The sequence below is a fragment of the Penicillium waksmanii genome, assembly GCF_028829765.1.
Source record: "Penicillium waksmanii strain IBT 27052 chromosome Unknown utg000007l:1.0-4314555.0:1.0-4317578.0, whole genome shotgun sequence".
Lineage (NCBI taxonomy): Eukaryota > Fungi > Ascomycota > Eurotiomycetes > Eurotiales > Aspergillaceae > Penicillium > Penicillium waksmanii.
This window is the reverse complement of record NW_026643253.1, coordinates 2,173,333-2,192,025: the sequence shown is the minus strand read 5'-3', so window position 1 is coordinate 2,192,025 and position 18,693 is coordinate 2,173,333. Positions and strand designations below refer to the sequence as shown.

The 18,693-nt window shown below is 49.9% G+C and overlaps 7 protein-coding genes across 7 annotated transcripts; 3 read left to right on the top strand and 4 right to left on the bottom strand.

Moving 5' to 3' along the window:
- Positions 1-42: 42 nt before the first annotated feature.
- On the bottom strand, positions 43-1,645 carry N7481_007647 (Zn(II)2Cys6 transcription factor; the record flags this gene model as incomplete). Its single annotated transcript, XM_057266866.1, has 2 exons — positions 43-1,498; positions 1,566-1,645. The coding sequence occupies 2 exons, from the start codon at positions 1,643-1,645 to the stop codon at positions 43-45; spliced, it is 1,536 nt and encodes a 511-aa protein (XP_057121067.1).
- Positions 1,646-2,491: 846 nt separating this feature from the next.
- On the bottom strand, positions 2,492-4,365 carry N7481_007646 (cation:proton antiporter; the record flags this gene model as incomplete). Its single annotated transcript, XM_057266865.1, has 3 exons — positions 2,492-3,184; positions 3,238-4,055; positions 4,110-4,365. The coding sequence occupies 3 exons, from the start codon at positions 4,363-4,365 to the stop codon at positions 2,492-2,494; spliced, it is 1,767 nt and encodes a 588-aa protein (XP_057121066.1).
- A 462-nt stretch (positions 4,366-4,827) lies between these two features.
- Positions 4,828-6,240, bottom strand: N7481_007645 (S-adenosyl-L-methionine-dependent methyltransferase; the record flags this gene model as incomplete). The annotated part of the gene is made up of 5 exons (XM_057266864.1): positions 4,828-5,141; positions 5,214-5,668; positions 5,725-5,848; positions 5,911-6,037; positions 6,100-6,240. The coding sequence occupies 5 exons, from the start codon at positions 6,238-6,240 to the stop codon at positions 4,828-4,830; spliced, it is 1,161 nt and encodes a 386-aa protein (XP_057121065.1).
- Positions 6,241-7,256: 1,016 nt separating this feature from the next.
- N7481_007644 (uncharacterized protein) lies at positions 7,257-9,517 on the top strand (the record flags this gene model as incomplete). Its single annotated transcript, XM_057266863.1, has 3 exons — positions 7,257-7,714; positions 7,781-8,436; positions 8,488-9,517. The coding sequence occupies exons 1-3, from the start codon at positions 7,274-7,276 to the stop codon at positions 9,515-9,517; spliced, it is 2,127 nt and encodes a 708-aa protein (XP_057121064.1). The 5' UTR covers positions 7,257-7,273.
- A 2,199-nt stretch (positions 9,518-11,716) lies between these two features.
- Positions 11,717-13,913, top strand: N7481_007643 (putative GPI anchored cell wall protein; the record flags this gene model as incomplete). Its single annotated transcript, XM_057266862.1, has 3 exons — positions 11,717-11,948; positions 12,079-13,816; positions 13,886-13,913. 3 exons carry the CDS (start codon positions 11,717-11,719, stop codon positions 13,911-13,913), a joined length of 1,998 nt encoding a protein of 665 aa, XP_057121063.1.
- Positions 13,914-14,693: 780 nt separating this feature from the next.
- N7481_007642 (phosphatase PAP2 family protein) lies at positions 14,694-16,368 on the top strand (the record flags this gene model as incomplete). Its single annotated transcript, XM_057266861.1, has 3 exons — positions 14,694-14,755; positions 14,921-15,411; positions 15,557-16,368. 3 exons carry the CDS (start codon positions 14,694-14,696, stop codon positions 16,366-16,368), a joined length of 1,365 nt encoding a protein of 454 aa, XP_057121062.1.
- Positions 16,369-16,701: 333 nt separating this feature from the next.
- Positions 16,702-18,351, bottom strand: N7481_007641 (uncharacterized protein; the record flags this gene model as incomplete). The annotated part of the gene is made up of 3 exons (XM_057266860.1): positions 16,702-17,627; positions 17,760-18,107; positions 18,189-18,351. 3 exons carry the CDS (start codon positions 18,349-18,351, stop codon positions 16,702-16,704), a joined length of 1,437 nt encoding a protein of 478 aa, XP_057121061.1.
- Between the last annotated feature and the right edge of the window lie 342 nt (positions 18,352-18,693).

The window sequence follows — 18,693 nt, the reverse complement described above, 5'->3', positions numbered from 1 at the left end:
TACTGGTAATATCTCGTTTTTCATCATCGTGTATCCCATGGGTCAGCCAAGATCCTCACTCAGTGAAGTTGGAAAATGAAAGTAAATCCGATTATCAGCAGTCTCCAATGGCCCATGAACCTCCTGAACGGAATTTTCATCCTCAGCCCCAGAGACTGTGAAATCACGCAGTCGATGACTGTTAATCGGAGCAGGAGGGGGATTTTCAATCATCTTCCGCATTTGAAGGCTGAGGTCCTCAGGAAGTTGTATCCCATGCTCCTTTTCAATAACCAGTCTACCTGCCGTGTATATCACTTTTGAATCCCACAAAATTTCCCTTTCGCAGCATTTCTCTTTTATCAAAGCAAGGGCCTTGAGTCGAAGTGGAAGGTAGCGACATTTCATGACGGTGAAGTAAAGCTGCGGCGCAAAGCCCATCTCGAACATGAATTTCGGCGACCTTGACCAGAAGGGATCTTCAGTGGGTGGTGATTGTTCAGCGATCTCAACAATTCGCTCAAATTCATCAATGTAAGCATCGTAGGCGGTCTCGTCATTCTCGATGAAAGAGTTTGTCCAGATTTTTGACGCCAGCCATCGCATCTCCAGAATTCGGGCAATGGACTTGTATCTTGGATCTGTGTCTGACTGCTCCTTCAAAGGGGTAAATGAGACAAACCATGTCTCCATGTAAATATTCAGTCGGCGGATCTCCTTTGAGAAAAACTGGGAATATTTCGAGGCAGTTGAGGATGAGGATGAGGATGCGGAGGAGGTTCGATATCGGTCTCTTAGTCGGGCTAACTTTACCGCGTGATATCCTAGCCAGTCTATCATTTCTTGTGCTTGCGCGAAGGTCTGGAAGGGGGTTGGGGCGGATGGGTAGCCACCGTTTGTTAGGAAAGGAAGCTCTGCGAGACACTCGTTAGAGAACAGGGTCACGAAACTCAGATGGCGAAAGATAGATGCTAGCTCTGCATTGGGGCGGGATGAATTCATAAGCAGGATCCCATGTCTACAGTGACTAACTGCGGCCTGCTTATTTCCTCGCATGCACTCGATGCAAGAGAAGAGAATGGAGACGATGATGGCTGTGTCAACCTGTTCGCGATAATGTGCTTTGAGAGATATGATGTCCTTGATAGCGCTGTTATAATGCCGCATTGCGTAGCCATCATCATATGGAGATCGAATCTCCTTTAGTCCTTTGCCGAATTGTTCGTAAAGAGAGCTTATGGTGATCACAGCATGTCTTGCGGCGGGTTCCTGGTGGGCGAGTTGAGCGACCAGATGGGTCCAGAATGATCGACCCAGTGGCCCGGAGAGAACGGGGGCCACCACATGCTGGAAGAATTCCAAACTGCGGAGAGAACTATCGTCTGCATCGGGTATTCTAGAGGGGATAATATGGGATAATTCGGTTCGGGAGACGAGATAGTAACCGTCGCATTTTCGACCGGTAGATTGACAGCGTTTGCAGACGGGGTGCGTTTCGTCGCACTTAACCCTTCGAATTCTGATATGATGGTATAGATTTAGCCTCCATGTTGACCCAGGACATGAAGATCAGAGATTAGACATACTTGCACGTCGCACAACCAGTACGGACTCTTTGCAAGCCTTGCCGTCGTGTACTAAAATGAACCACTTGGCTTTCGCTCATCTCGGATCCTTGAGGTATCATGGGAATGCGAGAGCGGGGACAACCCTGAGCGGTGGAAAAGAAGCTGAGGGTTGCGTGGGACTAGTTAAACTGGGTGGAGGGAATGGGGCTGTGCAACTGCGATTCCGAGGGTTTAATTACATACAGGGGTGCTTCAAAGGCGCCGATGCAGACGCAGATGCACTTGCCAGCTAGCGTATGCAGCCTTGTGGCCCAGTGGTGCGTGCATAAAGCATCGGGGTAAGAAGGCCAATCATTTGGCGACATTATAGATATCCCATCGTAAGTTGAGTCCCACATTGGGCGCCTCGACATGCTAAGAGCTGAAGTACGGAGTAAATTAAAGTTCTCTGCAACGATACACTGCGAAATTCTAAACGTTGGCTATCTGCAGTCATTATTACTCTCATTTGAGAAAGGGCTGACTGCACCAGTCAGGTCTTGGCAATATAAGCTTGCTGGCATTTCACTTCCCGGGGTTCTCGGCCTTTGAACAAAACCCGGATTTGTTCATTTGAAGAGAATAAGCCGCCAAAGATTTGCCAGCGGTGTGACGGATTGACTTATTCTCAGGTCAGAGACAGCTGAGACGTGACATGGAAGTGTAAAAATTCGGCGGTTCAAGGTTAGAGTTTCTCCACGCCAAGTCTATGCACATGGAATCTGACGTCGCTGAGAGATTTCGTGACGGCTGAAAAAGATTTGTTCTCGCTCTGAATACCGACATCCAATCCATTCAATTTGAGGCCTTCTACCATTCAATCCAAAAGTGATTCATTGTTGTACCTCCTCTTGATTATCCCCACGTGCTGCATTGGGGCTTGCCTCTACCTAGTAGAGATGCAGTCAGATACCCCAGAGACCCAATGGGTCTAAGCCGGAGTTCCCTCTATTTTTCTGTAATTTCTTGACGCGCATGACAAGAGTGCCAACACATATTGGACCGACAAGTGTGCAGATAGAAATAGCCCATATGATCACCAGATAGATCTCGGATATTTCGTCAGAAGAGCCGGTTGAAAACATGCCTTGACTTTGTGCTAGCGAAGCAATCAGATATCCGACTTCTCCTCGAGCAACCATAGCCAAGGCGAGGATAGATGGCGGATATAATGATTTGGGCTTTTCTGGGAACGTAACGGAGGAGCGTTGATTCGACTGTGGGCAATCACCTTCCTGGGGCCCCGGCTGATTGGTAGTCTCTCGGCTAGGAGGAGACCTGTGGACTGCAGCGTTGGAAGTCGGGTCCGTGTTTTCGCCTGACCGATCGTGCGAAGTTACCGCGGCGGAACTTGAAGGAGTCTCGTGTTTCCTCTTTCGCTCTTTATTGGGCTTTTTCGGAGTACAAAACAGGCGTGAGCCACGAATAAAGTCCTTGGTATGGTTGACGAGCTTTGACACAGGATTGAAGGAAAATCGGACCAGCCATAGACCAGTGACCATCTTTCCAAACATCATGAGCAGGGAATAGATTAGGCCGCGCCATACGACACTTCCCCGAAACATTTCGGTGATAGGAATTGCAAATCCAATTGATGCCTGTATGGTATGTAAGTATGGTAAAGATAATAATAACTCAAGGTGAGACTCACGAAGAACAATGGGGTCAGTATTCGGGTTACTGGTTGCTTGTAGTATCTCTCGTAAACCATTTCACCCGTCGGAATTTCATCGCGTCGAGCGCTTGAAGCTTCAGTGGAAGATCCGCTATGTTGTTCGTGGGCGCTCGAGGAACTAGTACCAGCTGCTTGATTTGCAGATTCAGGTGAAATTTGAGGATTATCTTGGCCAGCAGAATTTGCCCCCTTGAAATCCGCAATCGTGGTATCAAACCAGGTGACTATAACACCGGCAAGATACGCGGCAAAGAGACTGGATGTCCCCGCAAGAGTGGCAGCCGCTACGATCCCGACCAAAACAAGTGTTTGGCAGAGAAATGCAAACTGCATCGTCTTCATAAGGGTAGGCAGTCTCAACTTAACGCGAAGCGCCTTTTTGAGACACGGCCCGACGAAAAAGGCACACAGTAGGAAGAGCCCCACTGCGAATCCGATAGAGACGAATACGGGTCGGATAACAGTAATAGCGTCGAAGGATGAGCCATTCCCTCCCAAATTTGAAATTATTTGGACCATCACCAACCCAACGACGTCATCGAGCATCGCAGCACTCGTTGTCACAGTACCCAAGCGCGTGGCGATCAGATTTGTCGTTGAGAGGATCGTAAAGGTTGTTCCAAGGCTTGTGGCGCTGAGAGCTGCGCCAGCAGCAAATGCTTGCAAAGAGCTCGCGCCGACCAACTCTCTGAGAATGAATGATAGCCCCATTGGCACACCGATGCCGGTGATAGCGACACAGAGAGAAACCAAGAGGTTGGCTCTCACTGCTTTGATAGATGTTGACAGACCACCTGTTACAATGTGAGCGATATGTTTCTATAATCAAGTGCGCAGCTCATACTTACCTTCATAGACAAGCATTATAAGTCCAAGGTATCCGAGTTGCTGGATGACGGTCTCTGTCTCGCGATCGAGCCATTTTGCGCCGGGTGTGCCCCAAAGGATGCCGACGAAAAGTTGCCCAATCAGTCCACAATATAAGAGTTTGTCAAGACATACATTTACGATGTTCAACACTATGAGAAAGCCAGTCTGGTTGAGGATGGTTGTTATTGGCGGTTCGTGATAGGCAAACGCCGCCTCCGCGCTAGCCCCGGCCATGCGTGGCTCAGGCGAGGTGCTAGGTATATCGTAGCGAAAAGTATGCTCCCTCGTCTTCCAACGTTGCTTATCTGATGGCTTTGTTTTCTTGCAATAATGGGCCGAAGACGAAGTTGGCCTGGCCAAATATTGGAATGTAGATGGTTGAAGAGAGCGAAGTGGCGACGGGCGGGAATGTCGCGAACTGGGTCGGTCTTGGCGTCGGTGACTACTAAGAAACTCGCTCTATTTTCCACTGTCCCAACTTGAAGGCCCTCGTTTTCTTTCAGATATGTACTATAAACTCGGGGAGCTTCGATATACCTAGTTGCTGCTAGTAGTATTTCGCGTTTCAACGCAGCCCCCGTTTAGTGATATTCAAGGTCAGCCCTGGAGAAAGGAGATTGTTCTAACGAGATGCAGAAATATACTATTAGTCCTTGTACAATATCGGGCAGCGCCAACTCCGAGCACTTCTCACGATCATTTCAAAGTCAAGACCACCACCGAAGTGTAGGTCGACGCGACGTAAGAGTGAATCTGTTCAATTTTGAGACCCGCAGCGTCTGCAAGTGACTCCCACTGCCTCTTTGTTCTCTCCACACCACCACAACTGTTCATCATAGCCAGGTCAGCCATAGTGACCTGCCAAACAGCCCCAGTATCGGGTAGAACAGCATCATCAATGAGAATGCGAGAGTGGGATGTCATCGCCACTGCAATGTTTTGGAGAATCTTAGTGGCATCTTGGTCTGGCCAGTCGTGCATGATGCGGCGGAGATAGTAGAATTTAGCACCTAGCAAAGCGTTGTTAGTTTTGTTCTGAGTATAGGACCTGAAACCGAGAAGACATGAGAAGAAACACCTACCCACGACAGGTTGCTTTTCAAAAAAGCTGTATGCTTCGATTTTAACACCCTCAATTGGAGACAGAGCCCCAACGACAGCGGGAAGGTCTTGCAAAACCAGACGTCCGAGAAGGTTCGGGTATTTGCGCCCCAGCTGAATGCTCTGATGACCATTTCCGCCTCCGACGTCCACCAAGAAGATTCTCTCTGATGGCTGAGCGGGAGTGGAGGGGATATGCTTTGCTTCGGAGTCGAGAAGTTCAAATCCCTCAGTCCACTCGGATCCCTCCAGGGAAGTCATCACCTTTTGGAACGGGACGAAATGCTCGGGGTGCTGGACAAGCCAATCGAAGGAATTGAGATCTGTATTAAATGCCTTGTGGAATGGGGTATATTTGTTGCTCGTGATGTCCTGATAGTTGGTCTCCTTGAAGTATTCGGGCATTGCTAGCATGTGAAGAGCATGAAAGTCGAGGCTGATTTCGAAATATTAGCAATGGTAACGAAGATAGGCAGAAGGGAAATTACTCACCCATGGCATACCATTGCCTCTCCCTTTTCGCTAGCAAAAATGTGTGTACGATTGCTTGCTGCGTATTCATTGGGCCTTACTTCTTTCACCGCGTTGTTAGAGGCCAAATAGCGGAGTAGTCTCTCTGTTGGGTGTCACGGAGTCAGCATTCCGACGTTACAATGTAGCGAGGAAACCTATATGTACCAAGTAGACCAGCGGATGCTCCAGTGATATCAGCCAGTTGATGGACCGTCAATGGCTTCTGTGCCGTGGCAATCACACGGAATAACTTCAGGTCCAGTCCGATGCGAATGACTGAGCCGAGTAGGAACTTCCTCGGGCAAAGTGGTTAATAAACGAAACTGCAATTATTCGGGAAAAAGATAGCTATACCGAGTTCGCAAGGTCCATGAGGACTTCCTTTGGGTCCTGAAGATCCAGTTGAACTTGGCGCAGAGCTTTTTGAATGTCCAATCGAGTGGCTTCGTCGGACGACTGGACCAGATCACGAATTTGGGTAACGATGGCGTCCATTCTGAATGTTGTAGATTGATCGATTAATGGACTGCTAAGCTGTGATGATATAACTCATATCTCTGCTTGATTCTAGCCTTTTATAGTTTGTAGAGTCGAAAGCAGATTTGGTGTATGCTCCCTCTCTGCCAAGTCCGCGGAACCTCCGCGGGGTCTTCGATCGCTGATTGGCTGATAGCAGCCAGAATGACAACACAATTTGTAGCTAATAAACATGCGATAAAAAAAGTAGAGCCTTGGAGGGTAATTTGTTTTAAATTGATTTGCCAACTATTCTTGTAGTTTCCAAAAAATAAGTCTTTGTAGTCACCTCCCTACGTCCCTACGTTAGTATTTCGGTCAGAAGGGTCTGCGGGGCAGTCGTCATGTTCATTATAGTAGCACGCTGAAAGGCTTAGTTTCATATGGTAGTAGAATAATATCCCCGGTCCACTCTCTCTGTGCCCTTTATACCCCAACCACCACCGAGATACCTGATAAAACGATCGTTCCTACTAGTAGGATTTATAAATAAAGGAGTATCCCAATTTTATGAATGGTAAATAAATAAATAAATACAATCTCTTCAAGAGTTCATAGCAAATACTACATGGCCCGGCAAAATGATGTTGTCCGCCTCCACCGACCACCAGCACCACCACTACCACTACCACCTTCCCTTCCCAACCCAACTGCAACTCCTTCAGCTTCAACTACGCATGAGGTCGTCATTCCACAGTTGGACACTTCCGTCCACTGCAAACGATCCTTTCATCTATTTACACTGTTATCATTCAGCCATCAAGAACGACGCTGTTCATTTTAGACGAACAGAATAAATACTGTCAGTCTGTCACCAGCCCTAGACACCTTCTCTAGGCTCCAGGTGTTCCAGGTCTTCTCACAACCACAGTGTTAATAAGCTCTAAAAAGTTTAGTGGCTTCAGCTCTGACACATTTTCCAGCAAATATCCCCCTACCAAACGCGAGCACCTCCGCGTCTCGTCGTGGTAAGCTAACTTGTCAAACCAACCGAGCCATAACCGCGCTGGCTATGGGTCGAGTTGTAAAGAATCAGGCAGATACCTCGCGGTCACGCCCGGTTTCTTGCGTATTCTGCCGGTCGCGTAAGCTCCGATGTAGCCGGAACTTCCCTTGTACGAATTGCGTTAGTCGCGGCCTTGACTGTCCACATCCTTCCTTGCCTTCAGCACAAACAGACCGTTCGGCCGAAATACTCGTACCGACTCAAGAATCCGCTAGCGTCGAAGAAGACGTCTTGGCGCGTCTGCGCAGACTAGAGGAGATCGTCATTGGCCACGGTGTAACACCTCCAATAGCCTCCACTGGGTCCTCGATGCATGCTGGGACTCCGCCTTCCCATGCTTCACCCGGTTCGTTTGCACGGAAATTTGATCACTACAAACGTTCAGCGAGCTCCCCGTCAAGCCATGTTGACTGGCTGGAAGGCGAGATATCTCACCCTGCTTCAACGGTAGGTATCCCCGATAAAAAAAAATATATGATTATCGATTGCTTCTGACGCGCCGAATGGTGACAGAACTGTCTGGTTTCGTACGAGATTGAATTCAAAACATGCTCTATCAATATTGCAACATCTCCCAGCTCCTTTTCTAATCGGGGAAACACGCCCATCAGATGCATTTGGCTTCCACTCCACGAAGAGTCAATGCACATCGTCGACAAGTATCTCGTTGATATTACACATCTCCATCATGTGGTTCACGCGCCGTCGGTACGGTCGTTGGTTCGTGATATCTATTATTGTTTGAATCAGAAGAGCGACCCCCGGCTTGGAGATGCTTGTCTTCTCTCGGCGATGATTACTAGCACTCTTTTCTTCTGGACGGAACGGGACACACCGGAACCCCTGTTCACCTCCGCGGAGGCAGCCTACGAAAAGACCTCGTTGTGGCTGCAGAGAACCCTTGATTTACTTGATCTGTCTCGTCGAATAGGATCTGGCACCATCGAAGAGGTCCAAGCAACAATCATTGTAGGTTTTGTTATTTGCAACATGGTTGGCATCTCATCTCAGGCACATTTCTGGTTTTCCTCTGCCACATCCATCGCATGGCAGCTATCTCTTCACCGGATTGATCACCCACAAAATGGAGACTTGAATGTACCTCGCCCAGACTCCGTAAAAGCAGAGGTGGCACGAAGGGTCTGGTGGAACTTGGTCGGGACCGACTGGTATGCATGGAAACTTTGACCTGGGCGCTACATTTCTAACAGTATAACCAGGCAATTCTCTCAGTATGCAGGTGCCCAAAGGGGCATGTACATGATAAATCCTCGACACATGGCGACAAGAAAGCCCATCAATTCGAATGATGAGGATCTTGTTGATGGAATGGAAGGAGTCGGCCAGCCCATCGACCAACCCACCTCCATGTCCTATTGCCTGCAAAGATTTCGTCTCGCTGAGCTTTGTCGCGAACTTACTGACAGTGAGCCATTTCCAAACACTGGACAAGGGCCAACAAACTACCAGAGAATACGAGACATTGACGCAAGAATGATTGAATTCATTGACAATCTACCGCCGTTCTTTTCCCTCGACTTTGAGGTCGACCAGCTACCTGACTCGGATCCACGCAGATCGACCCCGATCACTGTTCAGCGATACATTCTCAACTGCCTCGTCAATGCCCAAAGGTGTCGCATACACCTGCCATATTTAACCAAGATAGCCAAGGACTCAAAGTACCTATACTCGAGAACTGCGTGTCTCGAGGCGGCCAGAATGGTAATTCGCACTGAGCGACAGTTGCGGACCGAGAATCTACCATTCGTTCTGATGCGACTGAAATCCTCCGGCATCCTGCACTGCGTATGCATGGGAATCATCGTTCTATTGATGGACGTCTGCCTGAACAGAAATTTTCAGACAGGCGACGAGCGTGAAATCCGCATGGAGATTTTCAGCGCATTCTCCATTCTAGAAGAAGCAAAGGGTCAATCGCCATTCGCAGAGAGAATTCTGGGATCGTTCTACAGAGTCTTACAGCGATACAATATCCAGTTTGTTCCGCCTGAAAAAAATCCACTACCCCGGCCCGAAGACAGTGCCGAAATCGACCAGTCATCGGTACCTGCAGCTCAAAATGTTCCGATGATATTGCCAGATCAAGAGGCTATTTTCGAGGTGGAGGACCCCATACTTCCGTCTTTCAATGATTTCTTTGACGAGTTCAGCGCCAATGTTGATCCAGGCAACCTTGACTGGGATGCATTGTTTCCCGGACTTGAATCGGCGTTCGTATCGATGTGATTCCGGAGCGGGAGGTCTACTTTCAGCAATGAGTCAATGATTTATGTCCTCTTACGACCCATGCAACGACAAAATAGCCGATAGCTCATATTCAATGTAGCAAGATAGCAAGCTAGCAAGTATCGAATAATACGCTCCACTCTATGCACAAATTTCATCAGTACTACGTGCCGCGAAACGTTTCGTATCGCAGAAATTCTACGAGTCTTCTCACGAACCTAGACCACAAACGTATGACGCACTCCCTGGTCTAGTCAGGTCCCGAGGCCGTTATTTGGCACAACCCATTCCCCGAATCACCTCGGATTTCGTCGATGAATCCATGCCCTAGCCCCGCCCTACCCACGTCTTTACTCGCAATCCCGCAATCGGCGGCACGTCGGAATTGGTGCTAGAGCTGAAGCTGCACCCTAGTTAAACTTCAGCGAGTTGGCAGAAATCATAACAGACGAGGGCGTATTAGATTGGATATTTTCCTGTAAACGGCTTATCTGCTTCAGGCGGGGTGTAACTTATAAGAAGCTGCAGAGAGCCGTCAAGTCGCAGCTGGTTTGACAAACACCACATGAAGCGAAATTCAAGAATTCGAATACTGCACGTCTCGCTATCATTTAATGAATTATGTACGCTCGTTTGCGTGGATCGCCGGCTGAAACATTCTCCTTGATAGCATCATGGATTAGAGGACACATTCGGTTGGTCAAACCGGGTTGTGTTGAGCGAGTGTTGATCATTTCTAGTTTTCGTATGCAGATCTCCTACCAGGGACATTCTGGAAGTACGTCGGGGCTGATCGATTGATCTTAGAGCCCCGGTCGCCAGTATAACATGGGTATGTATGAGTCTAGCTTCATACGCGCGTCCTTGATCGCGTACTAGTACTCTTACTAAGATCGCATTATTATCGCTAGGAATACATGGATCTAAATAGTTGTATGATGCGATGCGGCTTGCTCGAAATGAAAGGACATCTCCATTCGAACATCATCGATACTTGGCACTTTGTACTATTTCAAGCACTGCTATTAAAAACGCAATTAATATCCTCATCCATACCTGGGTCCTTCCCGGTTCAATGGAGACAACAAAAATAGTCCACAACGATCGTTGGTGGAGCCAAGTTTAAACTGTCTCCACATGACGACAGGGTCCAGTAGCCAAATTCTTACATCGCGATGAATAAGTTCCGGGTCATATTTACCAATACTAGGTATACCTCAACGATCTTCAGCGCGGGGTGTATTCCATTCTATTTCCCCGGTTGAAATATCATTTTTATCACTGCAGCACATTACTAGTAGTTCTACGAAGTGATATATTGCTAGTCGCTTCCCCCTCGGGTACCTGTTTCTGTGCCTTGTGCCTTGTAAACCGGCCAACGTTAAACGACGAGAATCAGTGAGAAGAAATATGTGGCATCACAACCCCATCAAAGCTGACGCATAATCCGCTCCATCCGGAGATTAATCAGACCGAAAATCGGCCGTTGGGAAGGACGCACCCACGCTGTGTTCCGTGGTCATCTCTTCTCGCCACTGAGACTAAGCTGTCCTGGATTCCCGGTGCGCGACGAGAGTATGTACTCAGGCACAGGCACCGTCCCCCCTGGAAAATACTTGCATGCAATTGACCCAATTGATCCACAAGACTGCTAACGGTTACCGGCTACCCCATCGCAGTGGAGCATCTCAAATGGATCCTTCTCCACGTCTACAGTATCGGGGCTCTGCTCAAGAATGACGTCTATCCTGTGCTTTGCGGATGACCTCTCCGACTGGGACTCGGGGTCTGTAATCATCTCTCTTTCTAGCTGAGAGGGGTGATAATTGGGTCAACACGCAATCCACAGCGAATATCAATGGAGATTTCTCGACGCCGAGAGGCCGTGCCTTGTTTCTATTCGTCTTTCGCTGTCGACTTCTCGCTCATCATTTGTCTATGCCCTCGGAGGTATAGCCCGGATCCCTCATCCTCTTTGCCCGAGCGGATGCACTGGTATTCGTAACGCGCCTCGTCTCTACTTGCTGTGTGTAGCATATAAGTGCTGTTCCCCGGCATCTTCTCGTTTCTCCTCGTTCATTCTCGTCAATCTATCTTCCCTCCATCGAAAGGAGTACCTAACCCTAACCGTCTTTCAACTTTCTCAAACTATACAATTATTCATTCGTTATATACTACTCACTCAATCAATTTTCCACAATGAAAAGCTTCGTTGCCATGGCGGCGTTCGCCGCCGGCACAAACGCTCTCGTCGGCCGCAATGACAACTGCTGCTTCCATCTGACCTCAACCGGAGATCTTTCCGGAGACCTCGGGCAGATTGGAGATGGCCAGGTTCGCATTGGTGACAACACACTGCCACGATCATCCTTCTGCATTGATTCCAATGGTGGAATCAGCGACTCTTCCGGTCGTGGATGCATCATCACCCGTAAGTACTAGTATAGTTCAAGTTAGTTACTGGTTCCACTTGAACTCAACCCCTTCCCGAGATCGATCTGCTATCAATTTCAACTTGTCATGCATTTGAAAGTCTAACTGAGGTCGAATACCCCCTCTAGCGCCAACTACTCAGTTCCAGTGTGATGAGGGTGCTACGCCCACCCCTGGCTTCTCGGTCTCGTCTTCGGGCCAGCTGGAGTTCAATAATACCGCGGCCTTTATTGCTTGCCAGACTGGTCAGAATGATGGTCGTAATGTTTATACTACCAACAGTACTTCGGTTACTGGGTGCTCTAGTATCCAGTTGAAAGCTGACTCGTGTTCTGGCTCTGGTCCTGGCTCTGGTGGTGCTTCTCCTGGAGGTGGTGCCCCTGGTAGTACTTCGCTTGGCGGTGCTGCGCCGTCTGGTGGTGCTTCCCCGGGTGGTGCTTCTGGTGGAGGTGGAGGTGGTACCCCTGGTAGTACTTCCCCTGGCGGTGCTGCGCCGTCTGGTGGTGCTTCTGGTGGAGGTGGAGGTGGTACCCCTGGTGGCACTTCACCTGGCGGTGCTGCGCCATCTGGTGGCATTTCGCCTGGTGGTGCCGCACCCTCTGCTGGTGCTTCTGGTGGGGGTGGAAATAGTCCATCCGGTGGCACTTCTCCTGGCGGTGCTGCACCTTCTGGTGGTGCTTCCCCCGGCGGAGAATCGCCTGGAGGTGGAGGTTCTCCTAGTGGCACTTCCCCTAGTGGTACTTCACCTGGTGGAGGCGGTGGTTCTCCTGGCGGGGGCTCACCCAGTGGTAGCTTCCCTGGTGGCAGCTCTCCAAGTGGCAGCTCTCCTGGCGGTGGAAGTGGTTCACCTGGTGGTACTTCCCCCGGTGGGGGTTCTTCTGGAGGAGAGTGCACAACTCAGGTTTGCAGCTGTCCTGCGCCTAGCGGTGGTTCTCCTGGTGGCAGCTCTCCTAGTAGCAGCTCCCCCGGTGGCAGCTCCCCTGGCGGTGGCAGTGGTTCACCTAGTGGGGGCTCTCCTGGTGGAGGATCCCCTGGGGGTAGTTCTCCTGGTGGAGGTGGAAGCTCTCCTGGTGGTTCTCCTGGTGGTTCTCCTGGTGGCAGCTCTCCTGGTGGTAGCTCACCGGGTGGAGGTTCGCCTGGCGGAGGTTCTTCTGGTGGTGGTGGAAGCTCTCCTGGTGGTGGTTCTGGCGGCACCTCACCTACCGGAAGCTCGCCATCTGGCGGAGGTGGAGGCTCTCCCGGTGGTAGTCGCAGTTCTCCTGGCGGCGGCTCACCAACCTCCCGCCCTGCTGGTGGCGTCCAACCCTCTAGCTCCGGTGGTGGCTCGCAGCCAACTGGCACGGCCAGTGTGCCTCCTACCTCCACCTCCACCTCCGGCACTCCATCCTCCAGCGGCTCCTCAAGCGGCAGCTGCCCTACTGCCCTCTCGGGCAACTATGAAAAGCCTCACTTGATTGTTGCCATTGACTCATCCTCCCCCGACACCACCGCCGGCACTGGGTCCAATGGTACCGTGACGTCGACAGTCTCGAGTGTTTTCAACTTCAACATCCCGGCATCCGACTCTGGCAAGACGTGCAGTCTGGTCTTCCTCTTCCCCAAGCAGCAGGATCTTGAGACTTCATCGTTCACCTTCAGCGGTGATGGCAAGATCGACTTTGCTAAGCTTTCTGGTGCTGTGAGCACTTCGACCACGTTGAGCAACCTTCCCCCTGTTGGTCAGAACCTGGGGGTGATCACTGTTTCTCCGGGCAATTCGTATGTCGTTTCGACCTTCCCTTGCCCCGGTGATCAGAGTGTTGCCTTTGAGATGAAGAATGCGGGAAGTACCGAGTTGAACTTCTTTGAGGATTTCAATCCTTCTCCGTAAGTGATTCAAGGTCAAGTTTTCTTTTATGTGGAGATGGGGGCTAACATTTCGGTTCTTTTTTCCAGACTGGGTCTGTTCATCACCGTGTGCTAAGTGTAGATGTGGTGGTCATGCGGTGTATTATTGTTATTGTGATTCCTGTAGTACTAGTATCCTAGTATTTGTTTAGTTTTGAGAGTCTTTGTGTCTGTGTGTCTGATATAGTGCACATTTGGCATCCTTCTGTCCAATTTGATGTGGTGGCTCGTGCCCACTTTCCCTCCTAGAAATATTTTCAGTTCAGTCCCATAGTCCCGTGTTTACCTTAAAGTTAATTATGCTGCCTGGTCGGAGTGGATCGAGGGTATCAAATGTACAGGTCAACAAATGGCAGTTGGAGGTCCACCCACGTTGTGTGCAAATTTAGCAGCCTATGAGTATGCAGATGGCCTGTCGACTACTGTAGTGTTCCATTCCATTCATCCCATCGATCTCATTCATCTCCTTCTCTGATTCTGGGCGGGGGCCACTAATGACGATCAGCGGGCATCAGTCTAGACTCTGCCTCTTCCAGTTTCAAGTGCGAGAACTCAGCCACTTTACTTTGTGACCATGGAAACTCCCCAGGATCTGGATCTGAATTTAATCCGGCCATTCGTCTATTCATTGATTCATCTCCCATCTATACTATAACTACCGAGTAAATAACCCATTGACTGCAGATCGATCGCCAAGAATCACGCCCAGCTTGGTTGGCGCTCAGGCACGCGACCGCTCTTTGTCTGCCTAATTTGAGATTCATTTCTCCTTATCTCTCTTCGGCTTTCTTTTATTGCTGTTCTCTTCTGCTCTGTTCTGCTCTGGGATTGATACAATTGTGTTGTGTTTCCCACGATGGAGCTTCCGGCCAAATTGCCCTTCTCCAAGCGGCGCCTCCGACCGCGCGTGATCATCTCGTTAGATCCCCTTCCCTTCCCTCTTCTCTTCTCTTCTCTTCTCCGATAATTGGCACACACTGACACTGACCAACTCTCCAGCTATATCTTCGACTATGTAATTCTCATGTACACCACCATCACCACCTCCACCACCTCCACCCATTGACCCGCTAACCCACCCAGTGCCTGCGTGATCGGCTTCGCCATCCTCGACTCCCTCGAACCCTACCACCAACACTTTTCCCTACAAAACTACACCCTGCAATATCCCTACGCCGTCCACGAGCGCATCCCAATCGCCTACGCCCTCTGCATCTCCGGCGCCTTCCCCCTCGTCCTAATCATCGTCTACACCCTCTTCATCGATGGCATCTTCTCCCACAACAAGCAGGATCCCGTCTCCGGCAAGCGCAAGCTGCGCGGGCCCTGGCGCTGGAAGGATCGTCTGTGGGAGATGAATTGTGGTATCTTGGGCCTGTTGCTTGCCCAGGGAATCACTTTTGTCATTACCCAGGCGCTCAAGACAGCGTGCGGCAAACCGAGACCGGATCTGATTGATCGCTGCCAGCCTAAAGCTGGGAGTGTTGATCCTGCGGTGTATGGATTGTCCAATTCCAGTATTTGCACGGGGGATCCGACGATTATCAAGGACGGATTTCGATCTTGGCCGTCAGGTGGGTTTCTCCTCATTCTCTGCTGTCCATTCGATGCGAAAGAAAGAAGCTAATATCAACACAGGTCACAGTAGTTGTACGTGAAACCACCCCTCCACATCCACGTTCCCAATGCCATCCCCATCACCATACTAACAATACCCAGCCTCCTTCGCCGGCCTCTTCTACATCGCCCTCTGGCTCGGCGGCAAACTCCACATAATGGACAACCGCGGCGAAGCCTGGAAAACCCTCCTCTGCATGACACCCATCCTAGCCGCAACCCTAGTCGCCGTATCCCGAATCATGGACGCACGCCACCACCCCTTCGACGTAATCACCGGCTCAATGCTCGGCACACTCTGCGCCTTCGTCGCATACAGACAATACTTCCCACCGATCACCGAGTCCTGGCGCAAAGGACGCGCATACCCGATTCGAACCTGGGGAACCGAACCCGCCCATCCGAACGACCCGCTCGGCATGAAATTACTCTCCTCTCAAGAGGCTCTGCATAACCCGGAGACGGAGCGGCTTAGTCCCGCAAATGAGAATCTGAATGCTGGCTCACCGTTGAATCCGAATCCGAATCCGAATCTGAATCTGATATCCGCGGCTCCGCCACCGTCGTCGTATAGTAATCATGGGAATCCGTTTGTCGCGGGACCATATCAGCGTCGTCGGAGACATGATCATGATCCGGATGGGAATTGGTCGTCTAGTGAGGAGGATGTTGTGGATGGGTATGAGATGCAGCATGGTTATGCCATGTCACAGCAGAATGTGAATCGATTCTATCCACCGCAGTATGATGGTGGTCCTGGTGGTACAGCGTATCAGTCTCAGACTCAGGGTATGCCTGTAGGTGCTGGTGCTGGTGCTGGTGCTGGTGGTGTGGGCATGGCTACGACTACACCTGCCAATGCCCATTATGACCACGGTCGACCGCTGACTGATACCCCGATTCGCGATGTTTAAGGATGGGATGGGATATAGTATAGACCTACGCCACACCCCTTGCCCTTGATTTTATGACTGCATTGCATTGCACCTGTGATGGATATTGTATGATTATAGAGTAGCGTTTTCGTTTATCACTTTGAACACGACTTTCTTGTGCCTTCACACTACAAACATTCATATATCCCGGGTACTGTTACTGTTACTGTTACTAGTTCCTATTTTCCTTCCCCTCTCAGCGCGATTCTTCCTATTCTACCTCGTGATAATGGTAATGATATCCAGTCTTCATATGAAAAGTAGTATTCTAGTACTTTTAGCATTGACGTATACTATCCAAAAACGATCCCATCAATCCCTCCCTCCCCCCTCCCGCTCAACCCCCTCAATAACGCCCACCCCATCAAACAAAGTACTAGTAATACTCCCCGTCGGACTCCGCGCAAACGAATAAGGCGGTGGACTTAACGCACCCATTCCCAGCATAAACCCAGGCCCAAATTCCATCGAAGGAACCATAATCATCGGAGCCGCAATCTCAACAGTCGCCGCACCCTGCACCTTTAACCGCAGGACGAGCGTGTATGTGCGTGAGATTCGGCAGGAGTGGAAGGTGGGTATTATGAATTGGTGGGCTAGTTTGACGGGGACTAGGAGTGTTGATACGAAGGACTGTGTGTGTGTCTGGACTGGCGATGCGGACGCGAATTCGGATTCGATTTGAGTGGATTGGCTTGAGTTTGGGCTTGGGCCATTGTTGGTATGATTCTCACCAGCCCACTGCAACGAAGTAATCGAGTGCGTGAATTCCGTAAGGACTTTCTCGGCATAATTCAATTTCGTACCGAGTCTGTCTCGTTTTTTCCGCGGTAGGCTGGTATTCGGCTTTTTTGTGAAGAATGTATTTGCTACTACGCTTCCGCGGAGGGATTGGATTTGTGGGAGGGATGTCGTCGTCAAGTTCGAGTCTGTGGCAGTGCCAGTGGTACTCGTACTAGTGTTTTGATCATCATCTTGGTTTGGATTAGGCCCTCGCTCTCTCTCGAAGTGGAGGTTTAGTCTTATTGCCTGGCGGACGGAGGCGTCTGTTTCGCGGACGGGGATGTCGAAGTAGGGTGGCGCGATGATTGTTGTTGTTAGTTGGCCGATTTTGGTCTTTGTCTTTGATTTTGGTTTGGAGAGTGGGTTTGAGTTGGGGATTCGTTGGTAGATGTCGATTGTTTGTTGAGGGTGGGTGGGTTCTGCTATTTCGCTATCTGCGGATGTTGATGCTGATGCTGTGAGAGGTGATAGCAATGCCGATAGCGATGGTGATGGTGAAATCGACGGCGAAAGGGAGGGCTGATTCAAGGCCAATGCGGACGAAGGTTTGAGTCTTATCTTGAGACTTTTCTGTAGTATAGTCTGACTCCTTTCGGTAGCTAGACTTTGACGGGTGAGTCTGGCTTGAATTGTATATACAATTCTGCAATTTGAGGGCGCGTAGTCGTTTCGTAGTTTGCCGCCGAAACCGGCGACGTCCGGGTCACCGAAGCTTGGAGGGGCTTGCAGGTGGAATTGGCGGGTGAGGTCATCTTCCACGGGGTGGGTGCAGGATGTTGGGGAGAGAGTGTCGGGGACTTGGAAAGCGAAGCGGAAGAAGTACTTTTGGTTCTTTTTGATTATGTTTGACGGTGGTAGTGCGGTGGCTGGCACTAGACACTGCTCGTGGTGGAATTGGCGGGGATTTCGATCGTGTCGCGAGGTGGATTCTTCGCCTGGGTTGATGAATTAATTACTGTTGTCTGGCTATGGAGGATAGCATAGGGTAGGACAGGGCAGGACAGGGCGGGTTCTACCTATGAGGAAGATATCTAAAGACTGGAAGTGGAGGTCGTTCTCCGATCTGACAGAGATGGAGCCTTGAATCGCATCACCTGCGTGATAGGAATAGTGATAGGATGACACGGAGTCGGGGGGGATCTCCAAGAAGAATGTTGAAGGAGATGGAGTGGCTGACATCGATTGTGGTCATTTTGGTATTAATAGCAGTCGTTGATGCTTCATTATAGAGGATGCAAAGACTTGGTTGCCAGGATTGATATTTTCTATCTGGTTGAACGATGTCGCAAAGCTCGTGTCGAGATGACTCACGAGCTATATTAAACTGTACCATGCTATGCCATACTATAGGCTTGGCTTCGTCGGAGGCCAATTAGATCCCGAATCTGCTACAATGAGTGCTTTGCATGCTGTGCATTGTACTTGTACACTGGAGAAGGGGTGGTTGATATAGGTCGTGGATGGACTCTTACTTATACCCTATCCACTACTCCGTATCTATAATCATTTTTCATGAATAGA